The sequence below is a fragment of the Aspergillus pseudonomiae genome, assembly GCF_009193645.1.
Source record: "Aspergillus pseudonomiae strain CBS 119388 unplaced genomic scaffold BDV37scaffold_50, whole genome shotgun sequence".
Classification (NCBI taxonomy): domain Eukaryota; kingdom Fungi; phylum Ascomycota; class Eurotiomycetes; order Eurotiales; family Aspergillaceae; genus Aspergillus; species Aspergillus pseudonomiae.
The window spans coordinates 176,538-201,627 of NW_022476042.1; the positions used below are offsets into that span (position 1 = coordinate 176,538).

The 25,090-nt window shown below is 46.8% G+C and overlaps 11 protein-coding genes across 11 annotated transcripts; 6 read left to right on the plus strand and 5 right to left on the minus strand.

The window, feature by feature from the left end:
- Nucleotides 1-585: 585 nt before the first annotated feature.
- BDV37DRAFT_284670 (CoA-transferase family III domain-containing protein) lies at nt 586-2,374 on the plus strand (the record flags this gene model as incomplete). The annotated part of the gene is made up of 2 exons (XM_032087547.1): nt 586-1,530; nt 1,589-2,374. The coding sequence occupies 2 exons, from the start codon at nt 586-588 to the stop codon at nt 2,372-2,374; spliced, it is 1,731 nt and encodes a 576-aa protein (XP_031939853.1).
- A 215-nt stretch (nt 2,375-2,589) lies between these two features.
- BDV37DRAFT_272837 (transcription factor domain-containing protein) lies at nt 2,590-7,061 on the minus strand (the record flags this gene model as incomplete). Its single annotated transcript, XM_032084953.1, has 6 exons — nt 2,590-3,112; nt 3,171-4,383; nt 4,437-4,744; nt 4,798-4,925; nt 6,777-6,956; nt 6,993-7,061. The coding sequence occupies 6 exons, from the start codon at nt 7,059-7,061 to the stop codon at nt 2,590-2,592; spliced, it is 2,421 nt and encodes an 806-aa protein (XP_031939854.1).
- Nucleotides 7,062-8,229: 1,168 nt separating this feature from the next.
- BDV37DRAFT_295369 (major facilitator superfamily domain-containing protein) lies at nt 8,230-10,248 on the plus strand (the record flags this gene model as incomplete). Its single annotated transcript, XM_032089860.1, has 5 exons — nt 8,230-8,433; nt 8,491-8,564; nt 8,619-8,689; nt 8,743-9,940; nt 10,003-10,248. The coding sequence occupies exons 1-5, from the start codon at nt 8,373-8,375 to the stop codon at nt 10,246-10,248; spliced, it is 1,650 nt and encodes a 549-aa protein (XP_031939855.1). The 5' UTR covers nt 8,230-8,372.
- A 353-nt stretch (nt 10,249-10,601) lies between these two features.
- On the plus strand, nt 10,602-11,889 carry BDV37DRAFT_252494 (carbon-nitrogen hydrolase family protein). The gene is made up of 2 exons (XM_032082426.1): nt 10,602-10,806; nt 10,868-11,889. Exons 1-2 carry the CDS (start codon nt 10,771-10,773, stop codon nt 11,693-11,695), a joined length of 864 nt encoding a protein of 287 aa, XP_031939856.1. The 5' UTR covers nt 10,602-10,770; the 3' UTR covers nt 11,696-11,889.
- Nucleotides 11,787-12,662, minus strand: BDV37DRAFT_284675 (putative nucleoside-diphosphate-sugar epimerases; the record flags this gene model as incomplete). Its single annotated transcript, XM_032087548.1, has 3 exons — nt 11,787-12,173; nt 12,229-12,328; nt 12,403-12,662. 3 exons carry the CDS (start codon nt 12,660-12,662, stop codon nt 11,787-11,789), a joined length of 747 nt encoding a protein of 248 aa, XP_031939857.1.
- Nucleotides 12,663-13,669: 1,007 nt separating this feature from the next.
- Nucleotides 13,670-14,345, plus strand: BDV37DRAFT_272841 (ankyrin repeat domain-containing protein; the record flags this gene model as incomplete). Its single annotated transcript, XM_032084954.1, has 2 exons — nt 13,670-13,725; nt 13,850-14,345. The coding sequence occupies 2 exons, from the start codon at nt 13,670-13,672 to the stop codon at nt 14,343-14,345; spliced, it is 552 nt and encodes a 183-aa protein (XP_031939858.1).
- Nucleotides 14,346-14,599: 254 nt separating this feature from the next.
- Nucleotides 14,600-15,551, minus strand: BDV37DRAFT_284676 (uncharacterized protein; the record flags this gene model as incomplete). The annotated part of the gene is made up of 3 exons (XM_032087549.1): nt 14,600-14,674; nt 14,730-14,968; nt 15,038-15,551. The coding sequence occupies 3 exons, from the start codon at nt 15,549-15,551 to the stop codon at nt 14,600-14,602; spliced, it is 828 nt and encodes a 275-aa protein (XP_031939859.1).
- Nucleotides 15,552-16,260: 709 nt separating this feature from the next.
- On the plus strand, nt 16,261-17,331 carry BDV37DRAFT_272842 (uncharacterized protein; the record flags this gene model as incomplete). Its single annotated transcript, XM_032084955.1, has 3 exons — nt 16,261-16,733; nt 16,797-17,021; nt 17,268-17,331. The coding sequence occupies 3 exons, from the start codon at nt 16,261-16,263 to the stop codon at nt 17,329-17,331; spliced, it is 762 nt and encodes a 253-aa protein (XP_031939860.1).
- An 855-nt stretch (nt 17,332-18,186) lies between these two features.
- On the minus strand, nt 18,187-18,516 carry BDV37DRAFT_284678 (uncharacterized protein; the record flags this gene model as incomplete). Its single annotated transcript, XM_032087550.1, has 1 exon — nt 18,187-18,516. The coding sequence occupies one exon, from the start codon at nt 18,514-18,516 to the stop codon at nt 18,187-18,189; it is 330 nt and encodes a 109-aa protein (XP_031939861.1).
- Nucleotides 18,517-20,440: 1,924 nt separating this feature from the next.
- BDV37DRAFT_284679 (uncharacterized protein) lies at nt 20,441-22,187 on the plus strand (the record flags this gene model as incomplete). Its single annotated transcript, XM_032087551.1, has 5 exons — nt 20,441-20,512; nt 20,580-20,868; nt 20,933-21,606; nt 21,668-22,082; nt 22,138-22,187. The coding sequence occupies 5 exons, from the start codon at nt 20,441-20,443 to the stop codon at nt 22,185-22,187; spliced, it is 1,500 nt and encodes a 499-aa protein (XP_031939862.1).
- A 1,700-nt stretch (nt 22,188-23,887) lies between these two features.
- Nucleotides 23,888-24,851, minus strand: BDV37DRAFT_252498 (uncharacterized protein). The gene is made up of 3 exons (XM_032082427.1): nt 24,653-24,851; nt 24,486-24,601; nt 23,888-24,338 (listed from the first exon to the last, which is right to left on the minus strand). The coding sequence occupies exons 1-3, from the start codon at nt 24,708-24,710 to the stop codon at nt 23,994-23,996; spliced, it is 519 nt and encodes a 172-aa protein (XP_031939863.1). The 5' UTR covers nt 24,711-24,851; the 3' UTR covers nt 23,888-23,993.
- Nucleotides 24,852-25,090: the final 239 nt, after the last annotated feature.

Here is a 25,090-nt window from a genome sequence, read left to right on the forward strand (position 1 = left end):
GCATCGTGCTATATATTCCATCACTACTTGGGCGACTTCCCAGGATCCCCCGGATTTAAGCGGCTTCATTCGACTAATGGAAGCTTATTATGAAGCATTTCCCCGCATTGATTATCCACCGCTGATCATGCTCTATGCTTGGTTGAAGTTATGATTCTCGGCAAACATGTGCCACGGGCCACGGGGTTCTTGCACCGGCGCCGCGGAGGCGCGGAGTTCCACATCTATAGTGTCAAACTGATCGTCACAAATATTTTGCTTCGGAGGGTCCAGGAAACTTCCTTGACTAATAGAACGGATGTTGCAGACAACGAGCGCACGGTTACTCGGCTTACTGTGACAGATGTTCCGGCAGGCTGCGTCACCACGTCCAGTGTCATACCCAATGCAAGAATTATTCCGTGGATCAATAGTGGAGCCCCCCCCTCGGCACCGAGGGTGTTGTTTCCAAAAGGTTATCTAGGCAATTTAGTGTGCTAGTGGATGATATAAAGTGAGAAACGCGTGCCCTTGGAAGGTAGCCACCTGTGACTATTATCCATTGTACAGTTTACTTGTTGCGTGCATCCCAACCACATATCCACTATGGCCTTTTCTCACGAGACCACCCCAGGAACAGATGTATACGGCCCTGGGACCTTCATCGATAAGAATGTTCTCCCCGTCCCCGAGGACACTCGCCGAGTATTCGAGTTTATAGCCTCGAAGACGCCTGGATTTACCCAAAACAAAGAAGTATGGGATACCGTCCATTTCGAGGGACAGCCGGACCCCATGATCCCTGGTCCTATCAAAGCACCTATTGTTGCTGCTGCTCTACATGCAATGTGTGGTGTGGTAGGGAACGAATTATTGGAACTTCGCGATAGTACACCAGTGGCCGAGAGCAGTGTTACCGTCAACACTGACCAGGCAGGAATATGGCTTGGTTCGGTGGCGACCACGCATATCAATGGATCTGACATCTCGGCTATAGCGCGGTCGGGGAAGTTGAGCACCCTCTTTGACCGTGACTTTCAACAAGGCTTCGGCGAAGGTCTCGCAAGCAGGACAACAGCGATCTACCAAACCAAGGACCCGAACGTATGGTATCAACTTCATGGCTCTCTCAATGCTAACCGAGTTCTGGAAACAATGGGAATCGACACAAACGTCGCCTTCAATACACCGAACGAGTGTTACGACTACATCCAAAAACATGTCCGTCAGTGGAGTCCGGATGAGCTTGAGATGCACAACGTACGCCATGGCCTTTGTGGAAGCATATGCTATAAGCCGGAATCATGGCGAAACACGGAAATGGGAAAGAAGCTCGCCAGGCATCCATATGTGAACTATACACACGAAACGTATGCAGCTCCTACACCCCAGCAGCCCTTACCCAAGGTTCCTGGCGACCAGAGACCACTGGCTGGGATCAAGGTGCTGGAGATGGTACGCATTATCGCGGGCCCAACTATCGGTGTGACTCTTGCCTCCTTTGGTGCGGACGTCATCCGAGTCAACTGTAGTAAACTGCCTGATCTGAATGTAAGTTGCCTTATTCCCTTAAATGGATAAACCAGAATGCTTACTTATATGATGACAGCTCTTGCAACTTGTCCTGAATGCAGGAAAGCGTACCATCGACCTGGACATTACTAAGCCTGAGGACATGACCCGTCTTCGAGAGCTTATCGCAGATGTGGACGTGTTCATTCAGGGATTCCGGTATGGGTCTTTGGACAGAAAGGGCCTTGGACTCCGGGATATGCTAGAATTAGCTGCGAACAGAGGAAAGGGTATTGTCTATGTGGATGAGAACTGCTATGGTCCGGACGGCCCCTTTGCTGAGCGCCCAGGCTGGCAGCAAATTGGCGATGCTGCCTCCGGTTCTTCCTATGTTATGGGTAGGTCGTTGGGATATGCGGACGAGAAATGCGTTTTGCCTCCACTGCCAGTGTCAGACATGACTACGGGTGTAGTGGGTGCTCTTGCAGCCATGATGGCTATTCGTGACCGGGCAGTCAAAGGAGGCTCTTATCACGTTGTTAGCTCTTTGGTTGCCGCAGACAACATAGCACTGGAAGAGGAAGTCGGACTGTACCCACTAGACGTGGTTCACAACACGGCCGAGAAGTTTGGGTTTGTGCCCTCAACTCCCGACCAGTTTGTTACTGAAATTCTGTTGCAAGTCATCGCTGGTTGGAAAAAGGGCCGGCCTGGGTACCTGGATGAGGATTCACCATTGATGACCACATTTGATCAAGGGCCGTGGGGACGACAAACCTTGCTCAAGCCAATTGTCAGACTTGGTGAAGACGCAGTAACCCCCCGGTGGACCAGTCCCTCTGTACCCAATTGCTACCATGACAGAAACATCAGCTGGCATTAGAAAGCGGCCCCGAAGTTGCAAGGAATGACGACTATTGTTGTATTGAATTAGACCATTAGATTCATGTTATATTATTTACATCGCTACCAAGATATAGTTGGGGGACTGTCATCGTTTGTATAAGGTAAATCGCTCATCCTTTATGCCCGCATCCCGAGAGTCGAGGGTCTGCGTAGGCGTGGATAGACCGTTTCCGAGAATCATGCTGAAGACACCTACAATAATCGTCCATTGTCTATTCCACCATCGGATGTGCTAGATACCATGTCATCCCAGTTCCAGAAAGGGGCAATAGGCCATTGAAAATTCATGGCCAAGTCAAAGGTTGGATCCACCGAGGGCATATCATAGTTTTGTAAAATAGTACTACTTCCGGTCGGATCCGCATCCCCGGATGAAGGTGCAACTAAACCTGGACTAGCCAGTCCAGAAAGTCCATTTACCGGATCGCCGGTCTTGTTTCTAGAAGCCTGAGTGTTGCTGATATTCCCCATCGATCGCTGGGAGATGTTTTGCTCGGCTCGACTCATGGCCTGCTTGGCTGCACTTTTTAGATCGGTACACACCTCGAGGATGTGATCAACATATGTGCCTGGCTCTTCAGATGATAATTTAGAAAGCAAGTTTATGGTTTCCTGAGTCATGGCAAGATCAGCCACGGAATGTTGATGAGAGCTACTCCCCAGCAAGTTCGATAACAAGGTCATTGATGCAGCAGCAGGGAAGTAAATGACACCCCTTTCAAGGTTAGCACAAGACTGGAGTTACCATATATGAGTAGCTCAGATACACATACCATATGAAGCAGGACCCAAATACACTACCATGTTTTATGAGTTGAACTGCAGACCTCGCACATTCCAAAGACCTCACAAGCATATCATCTACTTCCTTACCCAAAGCTGCGAAATCTTCCAAGTCCTTTGCAGCTCGAGCCATTGATCGTCGCGCATGAATACAGAGTTGGTAAAGCTTGGCATAGCAGCAATGATAGGCGAGGTCTAATCTGAGGACATGCTGAAGATGATAATCAGATGTATTCGAGAACGCCATTTCTGGATCGTAATGCTTTTCAAAAGAGGTCCGCCATTCGAGAAGATCATGCTCACTAGTGTTTAAGTCTCGGATAAGATCTCGGGCGGTCTTCGTCTTGACGTTGGTGATATAAAGACGGTCGTACAGGCGTCGTTGGATCAACGAAAACTGTGCCAACAGGTGGAAGTAGTCAAGGTGGGCACCACAAACATTTACAATTCCTAGTCCGTCTTGAGGCTTGTTGGAAGGTAGTGGGGTGTCGAAATCGTTCACATCCTGCACCGGTGGCCGCCCGGTTCGATGAGAGATTTCCGCATCGAGGATGAATGCAATCCAAAATGTTCTCCGCCGCTCCTCAATCTGCGATTGAGATAGTCCCAATGTCTGATTGCGATGTAGCCCAATAGACTGTGAAAGCCGCATTGCCGCTGCCGCAAACATGAAGAGCGGCTGAGGATTTGGTGTATTTTGGAAGAGAAGTGCGAGTCCCAACATTGCTTGGACAGCAAGTAAGTCCGCAGCACGCATGAAAAATTCTACAATCACGTTTAGAGCATTCCTGATGTGTCCCATTGACTTCTGCCATTCTTCACTTCCATCAGGTAACCTTTGTGCCCTTTCCCTGTAGGCAGATGCAAGCACAACATTCAGGGATGCCCACCACGAGGGACTTTCATCGGGACTCCAACCGAACTGTTTATCCACTAATCTCGTAAACGTAGATTCATCGAACAGCGGGATTGCTCTATTGAAGCTACCAAAGTACTCGCTTACGAGCTGTAGTGTGATTGGTCTGGGAGGCAATTGCTGGAAAGCACGCTGCCCAGGATCGCCCTGCAGAATGCGAGGATACCAACTGGACAATTGCCACCTAGGGGCTGTTTTTTGACTAGTGGCCATCCACGCTCCAGATCGTTTTTCGCCTTCTAGCCCATTTAGGGTTTGGGGTGAAGTCATTGAGAACCCAGAAGATGCTCCTTAGATGAGGTCAACCCAAATTCACGTTAACGCATGGGGTTATGCTTACCGAAAAATCGCATCTTTGTTCCCTCGGCGTTGATGACGTAGGGAGCCTGGATAGCTTCACTGTCCGTACTTGGCTGAGCATTATCTTCCCCTAGCGGGGACCTAGAAGGTGATGTGAGATAGGACTGACTCTCGATAGCGTTGGGTTCAAAATTAGCGCTGGTGCTGGTGCCAGCGGCTGCCGAAGATTGGACAGGAGAGTTCCTCTTGTTTTCTGATAAGGATTCTTGCCTCGACGCATCTAGAGTTCGGTCTTGTAACCGCATTTCCATGTCCTGAACGCGTTTCTCTAGCTCCTCAACATATGCTCTGATAGGAATTGGATCAGAAGACATTGAGCTTAAAGTAGCTTTCGAACTCACCGGCTAGTTCGACTGGATTGCCTCAAAACATCCTGGAAGGCACAGGGCAGATTGAATGCTTTGCATGGTGAACAAATGGGGCGCCTGCCATCACATTTTGTTTTTTTACGTCTGCAGGTAGTGCAAGCCTAGGTAGATGAATTTGACGATAAGCATTTTCGTTGATTCCTGAGTAATGCTAGGTCTAGATCTCTCATGGGTGAATCAAGGCTCACTTTTGCACGCCTTACAACTGTAGCACCAGGACTCCGTGACTTGTTCATTGTGTTTCATTCACGCGTTTTAAAAAATTGAATTGATCTGAACGTAAAATGATAGATTATTGAATATATGGCAACTGAAGCAAGATGAGAGCCTGCATGGAATAAATGGAGATGCCGTTGAGGCTTGGGCGATTGGACGGATTCAGCCGAGGCGTCCGCCTATCTGCCTGAGGCCAACAAAAACTTAACGTGACTGTCAACCCCACATTGACAACTGGGCCGCGATTCACCGCTTACCGCCTCAGGCAACTGGGCATCAACCTACAAAGAACTAGTTCTCCATTGTTATTGAGTGGCTTCTCCCATCCACATCTCTCCCCGTCGTCAGATACCTCGTATTTCCTGCATTGGCACAGTTTTGTATGGTTGTGGGCTGTAGTGATTCCCACCTTGAGTGCAGCCGCATATGGTTGCTTATCAGCTTTGTTCATTTCCTCCATCTTAGATCACAGAGAACAACATGCTTGGTGACGCCGAGATCCAGGCCCTTGATGATCATCTAGGTCATGTCTTGCGTGAAAACCAGCAGCACCATGAGAATCTCCAGAGCCTCTTGCAACAATTTCATCTTTTATTGGATAACTACAACCGACTGAAAAGCGACTATGAGGAGGAGAAAGAAGCTCGAGAGAAGTATAAGAAACTAGCTAGAGGACAAGTAGGTAATCCTTTGCATTAACAGACATAAGAAGTACTACATACACAGAGACAAGCTCTAATTGAAATTAGGAGCGTAATCCATTCGTGCTGGTATTGGTGGATGGTGATGGCTACCTTGTTAGCTATACCCTAGCCGCGATGGTGACTACTAGTACTAATGAAACCAGTTCAAGGAACACCTGATGAGAGAAGGGACAGAAGGAGGGACGAAAGCAGCTCAACTTCTGAATGATTCTATCAAAGAGCTTCTTAGTGACCAACTTGGAAGCCAAGCAGATCAATGTCGAATTATGGTTCGCATTTACAGCAACATTCTAGGACTTTCGAAAGCCTTGGCCCGCGCCGGTCTAGTTGGCAATGAGGCGCGGTCCCTCTCACCGTTTGCATCCAGCTTTACTCGTTCTCAGGATTTGTTCGATTATGTTGACGCCGGCGACAAGAAGGAAGGTGCCGACTATAAGATCAGAGGTAGGATCAAGCTTAACTACCCGTGTACCAGTACACTCACATTATTCAGAAATGTTTCGCTTGTTTGCGGACAATAACCAATGCAAGCACATTTTCTTCGCTGGCTGTCACGATGCTGGCTATCTGTCCTTACTGACCCCATACCGTGGCAAGGCTGATCGTATCACCCTAATCAAAGCCGCCTCCTTCCACCCTGAGTATGACAAGCTGGACCTACCAGTGAAGGAGATCTCTGCCGTATTCGCATCTACCTCCACGTCGCCGCCGCCTGTGGGTGGAAACAATGTGACTCCTGCTACTAGACCAATTTGCAGGCATTTCCAAAAGGTACCTTAGTAAAATGATCTAGCGAACGCCATCTAACTGAGTAAGTAGGGTATCTGCCGATTTGGCAAGGACTGCACAAAGCTCCATATAATGCCCAACCAACAGTTCCCGAAATCACTATATGATACTCCGACTCAACCGGTGAGTTTTACCATCAAACCCCGGGAACAAGGGTACTATGCCCGGTTTCTTCCCAGGGTGAACTCAAAATCCCAGGAATTTATCGCAATCAACAAGGATGGGGAGCGGATTGACACCTACTGTCCCATGCCATCTCAAGAAGAATGGGAGGTGTATTGCCAACGTGCCAAACGGCACAAACTCTGCAACAAATACCACCTTGGAGGGGAATGTGGGAACCTGAGTTGCGAGTTTGACCACAGTCCAATTGAACCGGCGTGTCTCACTGTTTTGATGTATATCATGCGACAGCACATCTGCCTAAGGGGCGCCGGCTGTCGTTCGATTAAATGTTACCTTGGTCACCTTTGTCAGAAGGATACCTGCAAAGGTGCTAAACTTTGCAAATTTAATCGGCAGGGTCATATACTTAGCCTACAAGTTGCGCAGTGGGTTATGCCGATCGAACATGAAGAGGAATCACCAAGTAGTGAAGGGTTCTCAGAGACGAATTCGATGATGGACCCGAACAACACCTTCGCCTTTCTTATGAGGGACGTAATCTAAATGTAGGCCATAGTGCTGCACCATGATCTATGGCCGCTATGTCATTCAGGTCATTCAACTATCTTGAACGTTACCTACGCTACAAGTCAATGTGTCACCCCCACTCTGGCTCGGTGGCGACCGATAACATTGTACGGAATCTATGATATCTGTCGAGGTTATGAAATATGCGGAGGTTATATATCGGTATGGTTTATAGTCTAGGACCTTTTGGAGATTTTCCTTTCTGGCTCAGTGATCTTTTCTATCATCGAAAGGCTATACTGCAGAATGACATAGGGCAGTGCTTACTCTTCCAGACTACTGGGAGTAATCTGACTGACAATGGCAGTATTGATCTTAATGCACTTTTTCTGTTGGAATAAGGTCAACAGACGTTGGAAATGGACATACAGTTTACTACTGGCTTTCTATCCATATGGTCCCTCTGTGTTGCTAACATGTATTGACCCCCTGCCACATGCACTAATCACATGCTTGATAAGTCACTTGGATGCTCATTCTCATGTCGGAGGGCAAGGCTGGTCGGGCTTGAAGACATCGCACTAGGAGTACAGCAAAAATAGGATGAACCCGCCGAAAATAAATCTCCAGGAGAGTGGAAGCAATGGTTGGTCGAGGAGCTTTCTAGCCTGCCTGTTATTAAAACTGGTAGTCTGTTTATTCATTTGCATTCCTATACTTGAGATGCCAGGCTTCCGGTTCCTTTCGCCTTGGCAGGCGCAAAGATTGGCCATTGTTCGTATTTTGGAACCCTATCTCCTTATCTTGCTTGAATCCCCCGCATCGGAGACACCAAGAGATAAACTAAGAAGTAAAGATAGAGCTCATTGGTCCTTGCTTACCGTTTCCCTTCTCGGGCAAGATTGCTTCTCCCCCTCCTGCGGAATTCCTCCGTGCTAACGATGTGCATGGGAAGCCAATTGTTTGACAGCGTAGCAAGGCGTAATGTCAAATGTACTCTTCCCGAAGGATAGGGCTATCTGCCGTGTCCTTGCTTGTCTCGGATCTGTCCGACATGCGTTACCGTCAGAGGCTGTCATATATCAGTGTCTTGTCTCCCCAGTATTTACTGTTATGTTAGTTGACATATGTTCTACAGATTCGTCGTAGAGGTGCCGTCCGTAGCAATCTAAAAAAGCTGAGACGGCATATAGCACTTCCTTTGAGATGTCGCACCAAGCCCACGCGTCCGATCCATCCTGGCCACCTGGAACGGTTCAGCTTGAAGGTGAGTCTGACACTTATGAAATGTTATGATCTCTCATCCGTGGCTAATGCCACTTAGAGCTTCCACAAGATGGTCGAACGACCGATATCATTTTGCAGCCCGTACCTAGCCATGATCCTAACGACCCCCTGGTAAGCCTCTCTGAGAGCACAATCACTAACACGATGCTAAACAACGCCATGTAGAATTGGCCAACATGGCGTAAACATTTGAATTTCGGCTTAGTCTCCTACTATGTCATAATGGTTTTCGCAATGTAAGTGTCTTGCGAGTTATCCCTTGAAACACGACGCGGAGCTGAGCAACCAGAATCGACGTGGCGACTGTCACCTGGGGCCCACTAAATGAGGAACTTGGTTTCAGCTTTGAGCTCCTAAATGATAGTTACGCCGCCGGGTGCGGATCCCTTTGTATTGGCGGCGTGATTCTGATACCGTTCGCTCTCAAATACGGTCGCCGACCTGTCTACGTGTTCAGCACTATCGCTCAGTGTGCCTTCTGTGTTTGGCAAGCAAAAATGCACACGGTCGCTGATCTTATGTCGGCCAATATACTGAGCTCTTTGGTTGGGGCTCTCGCAGAAGTGCTCGTGCAAATGACGGTGGCTGATATCTACTTTGTTCATCAACGTGGACTCATGAATAGCATTTATGTCTGGTTCATGACGGTCGGAGCTACGCTGTCCCCACTGGCAGGTGGGTATATTGTTACCTCACAAGGCTGGCGTTGGGTGTGGTGGTGGATGGTTATTCTGATGGGCGCCGGTCTTGTTGCCTTTATCTTCCTTTACGAGGAAACGAAATTCTCTCTGACCCTCGAGGGCGTTCCACCCGTTGTTGCTCCTACTCAAATAAACCCATCTCCTGAAGGTGAGGACAAGAAGTCTCCGACCGACCCGGAAATCGAGGCCAACATAGCACATAAAGAACGAGAGATTCAAAGGTCTCATGCGACTCACTGGATCGATCATTCAATCCCAACGAAGCCATACTGGAAAAAGCTCGCCTTATGGTCAATATCCTCTGGGTCATTTGCCAGCATGGCCCGACACAGCATTGAGCCTTTTGTTCTTCTCTTTACTGTTCCCGCCATTTTTTTCATGTCCGTCGTTTACGGGGCCATGACAGCCGCCGTCACTGTCTCGGTGACTACTCTCTCCTCGTACATGACCCAGCCGCCTTACAATTTCAACGCCTCGCAAATAGGCCTCATGGGGCTTCCTCCATTCATTGGCACCAGCATTGCAGTTCTGATATCCGGGCGACTCAGCGATTCGCTTGTGTTATATCTAGCGAAAAGAAACCGAGGCGTTTTCGAGCCCGAAATGAGACTCTGGATTGCAGTTGCGTTCATACCATTCGTGCCGGCCGGTCTCTTCATGTTCGGCATTGGACTCAACAACGGATCCCCTTGGCCGCTGGTGGCCGTTGGATTGGGCATCGCCATCTTCGGAACTATTCCGGCTAACAGCGTCGCCTTGACGTATCTGACAGATGCATATACAGATGTAAGTTTATAACATATGTGACCATTTACTATTGGGCGTGCTAACCAGATGCTTTTTAACAGGTAATCGCCGACTCTCTCGTCGGAGTCACCTTCATCCGCAACCTCATCTCGACGATCTTCGTCTTCGCTCTGACACCGTGGATCGCGAGTGTCGGGCTGACGGGCTTTTACATAACCTTCGGCTTTATCCTCACCGTAATCCTGTCGGGAAATCTGGTCTTCATCTACTTTGGAAAGAGATTCCGGGTTATGACGGCGAAGAGATATCGATACTATGCCGAACGGCAGATGGATCTCAGGAATTGATTCCTGATTCTAGCGCGAGCCATCACATTCGATCCACATTTGCTCTCGCTCTTCCGTATCATGTACTCCACCGTAGTCAGCATATTGAATTATCACAAACATCAACATTCCAGACTTTAGTCCTAGCCATAGAACCTTCGTATAAAGTATAGTTAGTTAATAACTTTCAGGCCATCTAATCAACAAATTCGCCAGCCAAGGTCAATCCTTCCTCATTTTGTTAATAGATACGCCCGGAACGACTCCACCAGACAGTTCCGGGGTTCCGCGGACCCCAGACAACCCTAAATTCTAATACAACCTCGGAGCAGGCAACAAGTCACATCATCTCCGCCAACAATCAAGGTTTATGCGAAACCCTCGGCGCCAGGATAGGGTTACAACATCTTCGGCGATCTAGAATCTCGCGCGGAATCGACGCGCCTATAAAACGCCATCAGGAGCATACAGCACTATCAACCCCAAACAATCGCAACTCATCCATACACACAAATTGACAGGATAAAACGACCAGAACCCAAAATGGTCAAGATCGCACTCATCCAACTCCACCCGGAGGTAAGGTCCACCCCCACCCCCTCATCCTGAAACCCGCTAGCATCTAACATCCCAACCCCAGCCCCACGATATCGAAAATAACTTCGCCCGCGCAACGGACTACATCCGCAAGGCTTCAAACGCTGGCGCCGACCTGGCCGTCCTCCCCGAATTCCACCTGGCGGACTTCCACCCTTCCCACGACCGCAGCATCCGCCAACGCTGCGCAAACTACGCTACCCATCTCTCGTCCTACGTCGCCCTCGCAAAGGAATGCGCCATTAACATCGTCCCAGGGTCTATCGCTGAGCTGCGTACTGACCCGGTCACCGGGGAAGAAAAGTTCCTGAACGTAGCTTACTTCATCGACTCCACGGGGGAAGTCCGCGGCCGGTACGAGAAGAGGAACCTCTGGATCCCGGAGCGCGAGTTCATCGACCGCGGCGCGACCGACTCGGGCCATGTCGCGTTCGACACGCCGCTGGGGAAGGTCGGGCTGCTCATTTGTTGGGACTTGGCGTTTCCGGAGGCGTTCCGGGAGTTGGTGATGCAGGGGGCGAAGATGGTTATTGTGCCTGCTTATTGGAAGTTGGACGATGCCGGGGATGTGGGGAAGAGGCGGAACCCCGAGTCGGAGAGGGTGTTTCTTGATGCTGCTATTGTGAGTCGGGCTTTTGAGAATACTGCGGCGGTTGTGTTTTGTAATGTTGGCGGGAAAGAGGAGGACGGTTATGCTGGTGCGTCCCAGGTGGCGGTGCCATTTGTAGGCTGTGCTGGGAGGGTCGAGGGGTGTGATGAGGGGATGAGTATTGTGGAGGTTGATATGGGAGTTTTGGATGAGGCGGAGGGGGTTTATCAGGTCAGGCAGGATCTGGCGAGGGAGGATTGGCATTATGGGTATCGGCGGTAAATCGGTTGGTATGAGGGTTGGTTCTGTATTTTGAGATAGAGCTGGGGGGTTATATATAAATAGTACATGAAAATGAGACTGGGAGATCGGGTTAGATCCCCGCTGCTCTCCGGAATGCAACGTTCGATATAATCCATCCATCTCCGCTGATTCCATCTCCTGTAAGTGGTTGGCCGTTGCCCTTGGCTAGGTCCGTCATGAACCGTCCGAGGTCCTTCGTCGGCGAGATACCTTTGGAATAGAGCTGTCTTGTGACGGGACCCAAAGTTGCTAAGAGAACTCTTTTGAGAACAGTGTGGTCCGGTCGCTGCATGACATTTGCCAGTGTCGGAGGGTCGAACGTTGCGTCTACGATCGCAGGTCTGACGGAGTAGGGCTTCAGACTGGGGTACTTTTTGGATAGGGCGATCAATGCAGATTCACATTCCCCTTTTATCCGACCAAAGTATGGAGTGAACCTTCCTGGTTCTTGTGTCGCCTGAGTTCATGTTAGTTGTTTGACAGCCAGAAATCATGCTAACCGCGAGACATACTCCTTCCCCGGAAATATATACGAAGTTGAAGGAGTCTGATAACCCTGAAAATGCCTTTGCTGCTGCTAATGGGTAGTCGACTGTGATTTTCACATATTCTCTGTTCCATGATATTAGTATCGCTTTACTTTACTAGAGACTGGATTATTCAGGTCTCGTATTAGTTGTACTCACTCCTTTGATACTTGTGTCTGAGAAATGCCCAACGCCCAGATACAGCCATCGGCTCCCTTTAATCTCTCTAGTAGTTCAGGGGTGTATTCGTTGAAGTTCTTATGCTCGATCACAGTAACATCGGGTCGATTTTCGGCGGCAGGCACAGGTTTCCGGCTCAGGATATACAAGTGCGACACTTCCCCGGGCGGAAGAGAGAGAATATGGTTGAGGGCGGCCGATCCGACTAGGCCGGTGGCACCTGTGAGAATGAGACGCATGTTGTATGTAGAATTATAGAAAGTAATGACTCGTCTTCGCTCAATGAAGAAATCAAAGTAGAGAGTCAAAATTCCTCACAACTCCGGCGAGGGGCTGCTATGAATTTAAACATTCAGGGCTGACCCCGTAAGCCATCTTAAATCCGGTCGAGGCTGACACGGAGTTAACACGAATCTTCAAGGCTGCCAACTGATGACGACCATTACTATTTTGACTCTCAAATACCTATTTGGAGATAAAATAAGGAATCTCCACGATAAGCTATACTCCGCCTCCACTTCATCAATGTCAGTTGGACCGACTGCCAGTTAGACCAGTTAGACATGCTTGGGCAATCGACCGGCCGCCGCCACATTCTCAACATACGAAACTTTAAGTATATATAAAATGAAATACTAGTATGCGATGATCAGCACAGACCACTGAATTCTAATATTCTTGCTTTCTCAATAGTACGATTCGGTGCCCAGTTGTAGTCAGATTTATTGTATTCGCTACACAAGCAACTCAGGCAACGTGGAATTTCGGCTTGTATGTGATCATACACGTCCAACGGGAATCCGCAAAATATGACTTTCAACGGATACAAACGAGCCTGACTGATACTATGAAACTGCATAGACGGTGCTTGTGCCATGCCAATCTCCAAATACTGGCCACTGGTGGTTCCAAGCGTATATGAGGTGTACAGGGCTCTGGAGTGAAGGACCTAGAGTGGATGAACTCTAGTGAACTGCTTAGATACTAAAATACTAAATATTTCTATCTAGAAAGATAGTCCACATTGGGCAAGCTAACCAACAGTAGATGTTATCACATGACAGGTAACTGCAAGGCAGGATCAAATATCGAAACCTTGCCAGGAAGTTTCCTCCCTCCGTCCTTCTCGCCATTCTCCTGGTTCTGCTCCACCAGTAGGATGGACAACCTTCCAAACCAGTTGTTGGCAGCGATAGAGAATGGTAATACCAAACGTGTCACGCAGTTATTGGATACAGGCGCGCCTATGAATTTTGAACTATTTGCCAAAGCAACCCGAGAGAAGCAGTACGACATCCTTTAGTCGATTCTTGATTATGGCTGGGATATTACCACGGAATCCGCGATGATAACAAAGTACCTTCAGCACTCATGTAATTTGTTCTAGCCCCTTATATAAATATAATTAATATTTAACATACCCTAGTTATACTTTCGACGACTTAGCCCTCGCGACATGGTTCTTCGAGCCCGGTGCTGACCCTAATAAACGGTGCCAGCTGCGAGACGCCACTCCATTGTCTTATGCTGTTTTTGAGGCTCCCTTTACAATTATTGAGCTTCTTTTTCAGTATGGAGGATCGGCCGAATATGGACAGCTACTGCACTACGCTTCGATGCGATATGATCTGGACGGGCCACATATCCTGAAATATCTATACAATAAAAACCCACGCGTGATGGACAGGGCCAATGATTATCTCGATGAAGGTTATGAGGAATTTCCAATGAACTATAGGCTTGGGCTCTGTACGCCTATTCAGTATGCTGCACGGGCTGGCTCACTGGAGTCTGTGAGATTCTTGGTTAAGCAAGGGGGAGATCCCTGGCGTTTGGATCCCTATAGGCGAACTGCATTGAGCTACGCAGTCCTCTATCAACATGAACCGATAAAGCACTATTTGAATAATCTCAAGACTTAATATATCGACTTGAAAAGCTTATGATTGTTATATCAACTACCTAACAGCTCGATATAGCTGCTAGTAAACTCATCTTAGCTGCGCCATCACGGCTACTAGACTCCGACACCACGTTGAGGTATGAGTTTATCGTGGGAGGACGCTCGGACTGACGATCCGGGCACCGGCAGAGCGACGAGGATGAGCTCGAAGCGCGCGTGGATTTAATCCTCAAGAAAAGCGAAAGCATCATCAGAGGAAACCTCTGATCCCACTCACAGTTTGGCAATCACTTGTCCTACTATGGACACTGCTGTTGTTCGGCCAGGTGGATGGTACCCACATTTGGTCTACCATAGGAATTCTGTTAGCCTCTATCTGTATAAACTTAGTCTATCAACCTACAAGCTCGTGACCAAACATAGTCAGCCATGCTGTCGACGCACCCTCGGTGGCACGAATTGCCAAAGAGTTAAAGCACTCCCTGACAAAGATTGATGCTGGGCCACTATGGGCTGTGGAGCTAATGGGCTTCGAAATTACAAAGTGGTAGGCGTCAGTTCGCCTTAGGAACCACGCGTAGTCGTATGTCGTGAAGAAGCCGTACCGGCAGTAATGGTCGTCCATGTAGCGTGCAAGTTGCCCTTATCCAATTTCGTCAGAAGCACATTCCGTCCAGATGCTAGCAATGACTTACCCGTTTTGTCAGCAACAAAACTCGTCCCAGGGCTGCTTCTTCTTGGGCCTGAATGTCCACGCGGTCTTGATCTCCCCAATGATGCGGATGTCATGACTCGGGCTATGTACCACGACGATATCTGGAACTCTCCTCGAGCGAATTAGGGTACGCTTTCTTTTGTTTTGCCCTTGTCTTCTGTTGCGGCCGTACTGGTAATCCGCAAAATTGACCTTATAGCCCAATTCCTCTACCATTTCTGCAATTACGTGGCAGACATTTTGGGTAAAGCGCGCCTGAACAAGCTCATTGCCGACGCCGAAGGTTTCACCAGACTTCAAAATTGTGGACTTACCGATGTTCCCAACGTGCTTAGCTAGGTAGGTCCTCATCTCCCTTTCAAAGTCTGGCCAGTTTGAAATCTGGCGTTTATCCAAGACAAACCTGGAATTGGAGGGGTGCTTCGTCGCAAAATTCACGTCAGTGCGAAGATTAGGAAGCGGGGAGTAGAGAGTATTGTGCTGTGCTTGTGAAAGCTGTGCTGGAAGCATTGTGGTAGTCATGATCTGAGCTGTTAATTGGCAGATGATGCTGTGTTGGAATTGTCTAGAAAGTAGAAACCTGCTGGGAAGTCAAACGACCAGAAAGCCTTGATAAGAAGGGGGTTGGTTAGAGCTTTCTCATTATATCAAGTGAATCAGTTGCTATATGCTTGCTGCCTTGTATTCCCAAGCCTGGGACTACGTTCCTCGACCCGTATGAGTTATAAAGGCTTGCAGTGAGCTGTAATAGATTTCTCTGGGATTTCATTCTACAAAGCAGGTGAAAAAGTCCCACTATGTTGAACACTAAATGGCTCAATATTTCTAGGTGCGGTATATATAGTAGCGCTAAAAATGCCCCAGGGATCCTATCCCAGCATGAATGAGTAAATGCATACAAACGGGCCTGTTTTCGCATCGTGAATAAATGGAATTTTGATCTTGGTGAAGAGCATTTGGTAATATGTAGTATATAGAAACCATAAATAGGTACTACTAGTAGCGGGTCTGTAGAAGAAATGATTTGGTGACTCTGAGGTGAATCTGAGGTAATTCTGAAGTGATTCTGAAGTGAATATGATATATGTGTTGCCTATTGACATAAGCCACCACAAAGTACACAATTTCTTTTCCCACAGTATTTTCTGTTCATACACCCCCTTCCAGCTGCCCCTCGTTTAATAATACCCACCTTGCCCACATCTTTTGCACTCGCATCATGGATGAGGAAATCTGGGATTTCGACTGTACCGGTTCTGTCATGAGATTCGATGACAAGGAACTCAAACTCAACGAGCAGTTAACAGAGGTCCTTGATGATAGAATGGGCCAACGACATGTTCTTGCCTTCGCAGATGACATCAAGACCGAGGAGCGCTATCTGGTGAAGATTCGTTACGAATTAAACCCGAAATACTTCGACTTCGAAGATCCCGAGGAAGAAAGGGAGATCGCTATAGACCACTTCTCCTGTGAGGTGGATGCTGCACAGCGTCTTAGTGATGCCGGGTATGGACCGAAGTATGTAGCCCACTGGGGGCAGTTTCAAGGTAGTGGATGGCCTTTTTATGGAGGTGCTGTCTTCTTTCTTGTCATGGGTACTGTTCCCGGGGAGGATGTCAATGAGATCCGCGACGAACTGTCAGACAGGCAGCTAGACAGCATCAGAAGCCAGCTAGCTCGTATATTAGAGTAAGCTGCCGGTACACCCTTTGTCCTAGTGATGACAGGTGATGCTAACACACAATCCCATAGGCTCATGCGAACAAATGGATACAAGCTATACGAGCAGCATCCCAGTTTTCTACGCTACGATAAGGTGGCAGACAAGCTATATCTAGTTGACCTTACCTTTATCGGCTTTACGGATCCAAACAGTGAAACTTCTATCCCAGTGACAGAGGACAACGTGTATGTGGAGGCCTTCAACATCTGGCGATACCCTTACGAAGAGCCCCCTCAAGCCCCTCGGCCTCCTCTGTCTACCCAGCCGCTATACCCAGCTCAGTCACAGGCCCGCTCCAAGGAAAATGCCCCCCTAGATACACGTTCGCCACGGGAGCCTGATCAAGCTAGTAGCAGCAAGTTACCTCACCGACCGGCCGGAGACCGAGGTCGCGTTGAGCAGAAACGTCCGCCATGGAACTATGGTGGCAGACGTTGATACTAGCAGGTTAAACTTCGATGAGGCATAGCACACTGCTAATAGTCTATCCAATTCGCTAGTTCTGGTGATGAGATTGCTTTGTTTTCTACCTTTTCCGTTTCTGTTCACGATTATACAAGATAAAACTAAACTACACATAACGTTCTGGGCATACAATTAACTTCCATTAGAGATTAACAGAGTATGAAAGAAATTAGCACTGTAATGGTGAAACTTGTGCTATGACAGGTTTGGCCTACTTCTCCACTATATTTTCGACATCGCGAAGATATACATTGCCTTCTTATACTATGTAATCAAAAACAACCATATAATATTATAGACATCGAAAAGTTCAACATACGGCACACAAAATGGAATATTCAACTTTATAGAACATGCTATTCACTAAAGCTATTATTGTATCACTACTCTTGAGGTATGATGGGTTGATAGATCTGTAGGGCGGAGTGTTTATCGACGTACATACGGAGTACATTCCTGGTAAATAGAAACTGCAGTTTTATTTACGTGCTAAAAGTCGTATATAACTCTCTAGAACGAAATATCTAGCACATACGATCACAGGGTGTGGAAAACAGGGCTTCCCGTCCGCTCAGCCGTACTTAAGCCACACGCCGGGAGGTTAGTAGTTGGGTGGGTGACCACCAGCGAATCCCTCCTGTTGTATGTTTTTGCTTTTTGTTATAAATAGTCATTGTCATATCCGGATAGATACGTAGCCTGCTGAGATCTAAATCGACGAGTTTGTTCCGACGATGAAGCTGGCAAGGGTGATTTTGATAACTAAGCTAGATGGAGACACTACTACCTAGTAACACCTCGGGGTATTACAATGGATATACTGTATTCGGTGTAAATCATTATTTAAAAACGGAGGAGCGGGGATATACTGATCGGGGAGACTACGAAGGACCTGCGCACATTGCAATAGCAGAGTAGCGTATATCTCTAACTGGAAGACCAACAGATTTCTATCTAATTCCCTATCGCAAGCTCAATGCGCCGCAATGCTTCTGTCAGGTACGCTCTCGGATGGGAGGTAACAATGCGAAACCAGCCAGGCTTCTCGGACCCAAAAGCATTGCCACTGGCAAGAAAGACCTTCTGATTCCAAAGACGATCCACGATTTCCTGGGTCAGGTCCGGACCATCATATTGTGTCTTCTGGCGATTTTCAAGGTACTTCTTCCCAAGGTTGACCCATACGAAGAAGCCCGCATTACAGCCAGGCTCATACTCCAACCCACGTCGCTGGAGGTATTCGGTAACAAAGTGATACGAATCCCGCAGCCTTTGTCGATTCATTTCTATGTATTGGTCCGTGAAAGCATTGTCCTCTAATATATTGGCCGCAATGTAATCCGAAAGCCCTAAAACATAGGTATAGAGGGATGTTGCGCAAAGGGTATTATGATGATGTATCTAGTAACTTGCTCCCCTATACAGTAGGATCTTGAACAGAAAGTGGCAAAGGTATAATAACACTATCAAGTAACAGGCCAGGTCCATTCAGCATCGCCACTCTAATGTCCTTCCCTTGCATTATTTTGTACCACTATACGTTAATACTTGGTGTTCTTGGTGATATTCCTACTAAGGGCCACTTCTAGTGTTTCAATCCGGTCAGTTCGTCCGAGTTAAATGGTTTTATGGAGCTAGATGTCTATTAGTCCTTGCAGTAAAGTTTATCGGACGTGTTGAATAGAGCGTATTTCCAAATCCCGGTGAAAGGGGTAGCAAAATGTCTAAACCCTATTATTAATATGTTAAAATCTCAAGAGGGAAAGATGCTATACCATCTTTAGAAGGAAGCCATCGATTCTTCGAGTTGAATACGAAAGCCTGAACATTTTCCTCGATCCAACTACCAATAAGACATCTGTATCACATTCCTGATGCTGGTTTCCAGAGCCCCTATGTGGAGAAGTCCGTCATGTTTTGGACATCACCTCTCTACCAGATGAACTACAGATACATCGCAAATTTGATATACCAGTAGTCCTATTTGCTAGGAGGTTGAATTCAAAAGCTTTGAGTGATTCAGGAAATGCGATCGGGAATCATATTCCTACTAAGATACAGCGAATCGAGCTTCATATAATCGCCAAAGCTAAAGGCTATGTACAGCAACAATTTTACATATTGGGGGTCAACTCCCATGTCTGTAGTATGTCCCGATCACATAATACAATGAAGGTGTCTCCACCTGCCAGATATCCAGAGTTGGCACGGGAAAGGATACGCACTATTTCGCACTTCTGTCTAGATTTTCCACGTGGGAATAGTGGAGTCAGTCCTAAGCGAGGACCCTATCTGTCAGCAGTGGATCCCCATACGTTGATTGTCGAGAGAACCAACTGTAACTAAAACTAATGCGTCCATGATTTAGGGTTTAATATTTAGGGATGATCAGCCTGAGCTACACAGAGCTTCACTAGTGGTGAACGGAGTAGGTGAGAGGATTAGCTCTGAGCCGGGAACGTATTGGATAGCATGGATATGATATAATTGTAGCACGCATAATATAGATGAGCTCCAATACTGCATTATGCAACATGTCGTAACCTTGCTCATTTAAGCATTGTACTGACTAACCCCACGCAACCCCTGTAGCTCAAGGAATGACTTTCAGTTGCAAAGTGGAGATGCTCTCGTTCTCAACAATTTTCGGTGGGGCTGCCCAGGTCGGTTTGAATCCCGAACCACGAATCATGTTGTCTCTCCTGTGACTTAGCCAACATGTACGAGCATCTGTTCCCGCTCGGGAAAAAACAGTAGTATGGTTTGAAATCTGAAACATCGAAGAACCTCGCTTAGCATCAGCCGCTCGAAAGATAGCTACACTAAGTCAAGGCCGATGCCAAATCCCATCCGCCATCCGCCAGATACGTCACGAGGTGTCCGAACTTTCGGTCAAACTTCCTATTCAAGTTATTGCCGTCTCACTGGAGCCGACGATACTTCGTGTTACTGAGACGGCAAATATGGAAGGGTTACATTCTTTGAGACAGAAGGTCCTTCCGGATGCAGGTTCAGTTGCCGCTACAATGGAATTGTATCATAAACTGAAGTAGAAAATGCTCGTCTCGGGAACCTTGTACGATATATAAGTAATTGGTATCAAAGGTAATCTAGAACTATCTTATATGGATAGCTTCTTCAGGTTTCCCTTCCCAGCTTTATAGTATATCCGCTGCGTCTTTGTGGTAACTGGTTTACCAACACCAGGATGGCAGAGCTGCGAGATGATTGTACGCATAGCCCTTTGCTCTCTGATCGCTCAGGGAAATCTAACACAACAGTAAGTCCCACTAGCTTCACCAATTGGATATCACAACATGACTAGCAACTTACAAATACTGACATAGGCCGGGTATCGAAGCAATGATTGCACCGCCAGTCAAGTCCGAGATCAACTAGGGCAACAATGTGTGGCAGCTATCAAGAGACTCGCATCCTTTGGTGCTGGTAGCACAGGGGTTACAAGCAAGCCCACGAATGCGTCAAAGGCTCGCCTGGATAGGATCACGACAGATCGCACAGAATGGGCTGCAAGAGGCAAAAGCAGCCCTGGGCCCATATCTAGCACGCGACTGAAGGACTGTTCACCTGGTGAAATCAGCCAAGTCCCACAACATCATTATCATATGGATTCCCGTTCGTCCCAAACTTAAACTTGATCGCGCAATTTATACCGTGGATATACTAATAAATCCTGCAGCAACTATACCCGGTTGGTATCCAATCAACGATGATTCTAGTGGTCCAACCAATGCCAGGTCCAGCGAGAACCCTTTTCTTAAAGCTATACTCAACCCCATCCAAGCTACCAATGCTCTTTCCAGTACACGAGGAGATACACCATTGCCGAAGAATGACGGATACCCCAGGCATAACGACTCGAAGAACAACATGGATAGTTCGAAGGTTCCCTCTAATGTGCCTGGACTTGCCACGGAGCTGAGATCTGAAATGGGAAAGCCCCTGCCGGTGCTCCCAACTGAGGCGAAAACAATACCCACAATGACGCCTCTACAAAGCCATCCTACATCCAACAGCTGTTGTTATCTTATACCACAACAAGGATCCAAGCAACTCTTATACCGCTGTAGACGTCAGCTATCGTCAGCCACAGGAAACTCCCTTCGCAGAGAACATTCACCGGAAAGCACTCCTTCGAATGCACCTGCTACAGAACAAGAGCGACAGAGGCAAGCCGAATTCCATGTTAACGCGCAACAATTTTCGCCTATTATTCTTCATTTTGGGGTGATCTCACCCAACGCTCACTTGACCCTGCCAGCGCCGGAATTGAACGAACTTCGAAATCATGCGAAACGCCACGCCGAGCAGCTTAAAGTCCTAAGCAAACATGAAGTCGCAATATTTTCACAGGTATGCTCTTCTGACTGTTTCAATCATCCTTCTGAATGAGGATCAGTCTGACAGATAAAAGAAGCTAGAGAAATTAAAGGACCACTGCAAATACCTCCAAGATACATGTATCTCCTTACAATCAGATCGTCGCATTCTCCAAGAGCAGAAAATCCGGGATCTCAAGTCCGCAACTTGGATTGGTCCCAAGTGGAAGGGTCGAATGTTAGTACGCGAGCAGGAATTAATGAATCTCGATATTTCCATTAAGAAGTGGACCGAGATGTTGGAGCATGCAGTGGAAAAACGAAACTTCATACACCAGAGGCTGTTGGAACATAGTGCTGCAATACTAGCCCTCGATTCTCCAATTGTGTTGCCGTCGCAATACCTACAATTTAGTACTAATAATACCCTGGGTTCCTCAGACATTTCCCAGGAGAGGATTCACTCTATTCCCATTTTTGCCGATTCAACTCTTTTTACAGCAGCGGGCTGTAGCAGAAGGTACAGAATATAATATACTCGACATTTCTAAAGGTGCACTCACAGGTGTTACACGTTATACCGGGGCTTCATCCAAGGGCTCTGCGACTAGGTAGCTATATTGGTTAGATACGACTTACAACAATAACTAGAAATCCACTAGTGATCCGCAACAGCAATGTGACCGCGAGATTATAAGGCAAGATAAATATAATCTGTAAAATATTAGTCCAAGGTACCAGAGATAGGTCTATTATATATACTTAATAGTATGAATAAGTTAATGTAACGGCGGTATACTATATAGGTGACCCCAGGGTATTGTGGATCGATTAGAGTGGTATAGCCTACCCACCGTGACCTAGCCATAACCTAACCTAACCTGGCCAAACGCCAGTCTAGTATCGATGATCCAGAATTATCTGATCTTTCGGCCTTGTGGAATACAGAGCCCTGCCTGTATCTCTTGCATCGAACCTCTTTTTGATAGATACGACACTTTGTATAACTGTTGAAGTATTAAATCCAGTCAAGACTGATCTTATACAGTATAATCTTAGGAAACAGAGCTATTGGATAATTATTAGAAATATCTATATTGTATTGGTTCTCCACACACTATATACTAGAGTAGCTTAATCTAACTGATCTTAATTAGATTAAGATTACAAGATTTTTTAATTATAATTAACTATAGATTAAGAAAGACTAAATTATAATAATTAACTTAATAATGTGTAGTCCTGGAGGGTTACCCTATAAATATATCACCTAACTGGATTGAGTATTCGTTCAGCATTCAATTTTAAACCTTTTGCTTGAGTGGGTTAGGTGACTCGATTAACTGGAATTACAAATGAATATATTATAATTTTATAATATATATAATCTTATTCTTGAGAATGTTGATATTTTTCTTAGATTCTGTAATATATTAAACAATTTATATTATAGAATTTAAAATCTAATACGTAAAACGTTTAATGATAATAAATATTCTAAAATTTATTTGTAAATAAATACTTGTTATGGACTATGCAACTATTGAAGGCAAGGCAGAATACTAGGGACTTCCTTATATTTGGAGCTTCCAAGAAATGAGAATATTTCCCATAAATCTGTACAAATCGCTTTATCCTGGAAGCTTTCCTCCGGCTCGTTTCCCTTGTCGTTGAAAAATCACCTTCAGCTAGCTCCACTGCCTCCTGAATGATTGAATCTTGGGTTAGTAGTGCTTAATTAGGTTCGCTATTACAGCCCCGTTTAAATACCGGAGGTTCAAGTAGCTTGAGATATAATTGTAGAACTGGATGAAGGCACTCCAGCATCCCAGTATTTCAACAACAGTGCGCCAGGTGGGATCTCAACGGGATGACGGCATGCGGCTTGCTGATATTCAGATTGAAGCAATGAAGCTGCAGGAGAAACGAAATGAACATATAATGAAATGTCGAACAATATGGCGGAGGATGATGCACGCGATCAAACACTCGATCCAAGTAGGCTGTTAACAAACCAGTGATACAGAATATCTGGCCAACAGCGATGAAGGGGTAAAAGTTCACGAAATACTTCGTGAAGTTCAAAGAGTTCCCAAGTCCATCAACAAAGTTGCAAGCTGGCAATTCTTGGCGATATACCCACCCCCCACTTCTACAGGCGTACAACTGACTCTCATGTATATAACTAACCAAGGAACAGCAATAATTGATGATGTAATGCGATTTCTCATTCTGCTAGCGCCAAGGCCAGAGGCATACGATAGTGGAGAACAGCGACTCTTTAAAAATCGTCAGAAAGACTACATTTTGCTATGTGGCTCAAAAGTTTACATAGCCTATCTCTACTGCTTTCAGGAACACCCCGAACATGACAGATCAGTGTTTTTTTGTTACACCAAACCGGGCTCGGAACGTTGGCCCCTAGTAACCGTGCGTAGTACCCTGACCATTCGTCCTCGCCTCCCATACAGAACGCTGTGAGAGCTCTGGCGCACATGGAGGTGGGTTATGGTTCTGTTCGAGGTTCACCTTGGAGCCAGATGAGTGGTAACTATTTCCCCCAAAATATGCAGTTATTGATGTTGGTTTCTTGACTGTTACCAGCGCTTGGCGGCCTGACATGGCCACGGTGCTCGACCGAAAGGCGTTGGACGCGGGGTTGTGACCATTACGATCAGGACCCCAAGCCGGAGGGCCCGCAACTGGACGTGGTACGATAGGCAAGAATGATGAGGTCGTTCGGCAAAGCAGTGGGTTGGGAGATTTCTATATATGAGACGGGAGATTCCATCATTAGTATAGCACTGGGAATCTGCGATATCCTGACCGTGTGGTTGATTGGGTGTTCCTCTCTCTCGAGGATCGCTGGGCCTTATGTAAAGGTCCATGAGGGTATTTATGGTGCGTGTCTACTTTTGTAGCAGTTTTGTGTTTGGTGTGCTTTTCTGGCCTCGTACAAGTCGTACCATAGCATTTCGAACATGTCGAGGAGGGTCGGCCTCTTCTATTGATGCGACGGAGTGGTCGATCTTGTTCTTTTAGTACTTTCTGTATACAATCCTATCCGAAATTGAACCTACCACGATATCTGCAGGATGTGACACGATGGCCACGGACACAGTGTTCGCAAGAGCCCATTTCTCCCCGTTAATGAGCATCACATTAAAGGCTAAAAAACTTATCCAGGGGCAAGCGATGCTCCTTTTCTAACTTCCAAAGGTCTCAGAGTGAAACTTTATTATGACCAGCCTATGGTTGGCAGAAGGACTATATTGGTACATAAGTGGTATTACAGATTGATTTTCTGTGGCTTAGCGGGACAAGCACCCTACCTAAATATATGAGATTCATTCAGCCAAGACAAATTCTTGGCATCCGAAGTGGTACGTGATGACTATTGACTGTTGGGGTGTTGGCCACAGGCAGATCTATGTCAGGTCGATACCAACATTCCCATTTGCCAAGTTAATGAATTCGGCGTGCACTTTCAATACCCACTTGGCGTACCCTCCAGGTGC

Bases quoted from the DNA above. Each gene is read 5' to 3' on its own strand.
- BDV37DRAFT_252494 (XM_032082426.1), top strand. From the start codon at position 10,771: ATGGTCAAGATCGCACTCATCCAACTCCACCCGGAG. The intron at 10,807-10,867 runs GTAAGGTCCACC...TCCCAACCCCAG, and splicing joins TCATCCAACTCCACCCGGAG to CCCCACGATATCGAAAATAA.
- BDV37DRAFT_252498 (XM_032082427.1), bottom strand. From the start codon at position 24,710: ATGGGCTCTTGCGAACACTGTGTCCGTGGCCATCGTGTCACATCCTGC. The intron at 24,602-24,652 runs GTAGGTTCAATT...TAAAAGAACAAG, and splicing joins CACATCCTGCAGATATCGTG to ATCGACCACTCCGTCGCATC. The intron at 24,339-24,485 runs GTAGACACGCAC...TCTCATATATAG, and splicing joins AACACAAAACTGCTACAAAA to AAATCTCCCAACCCACTGCT.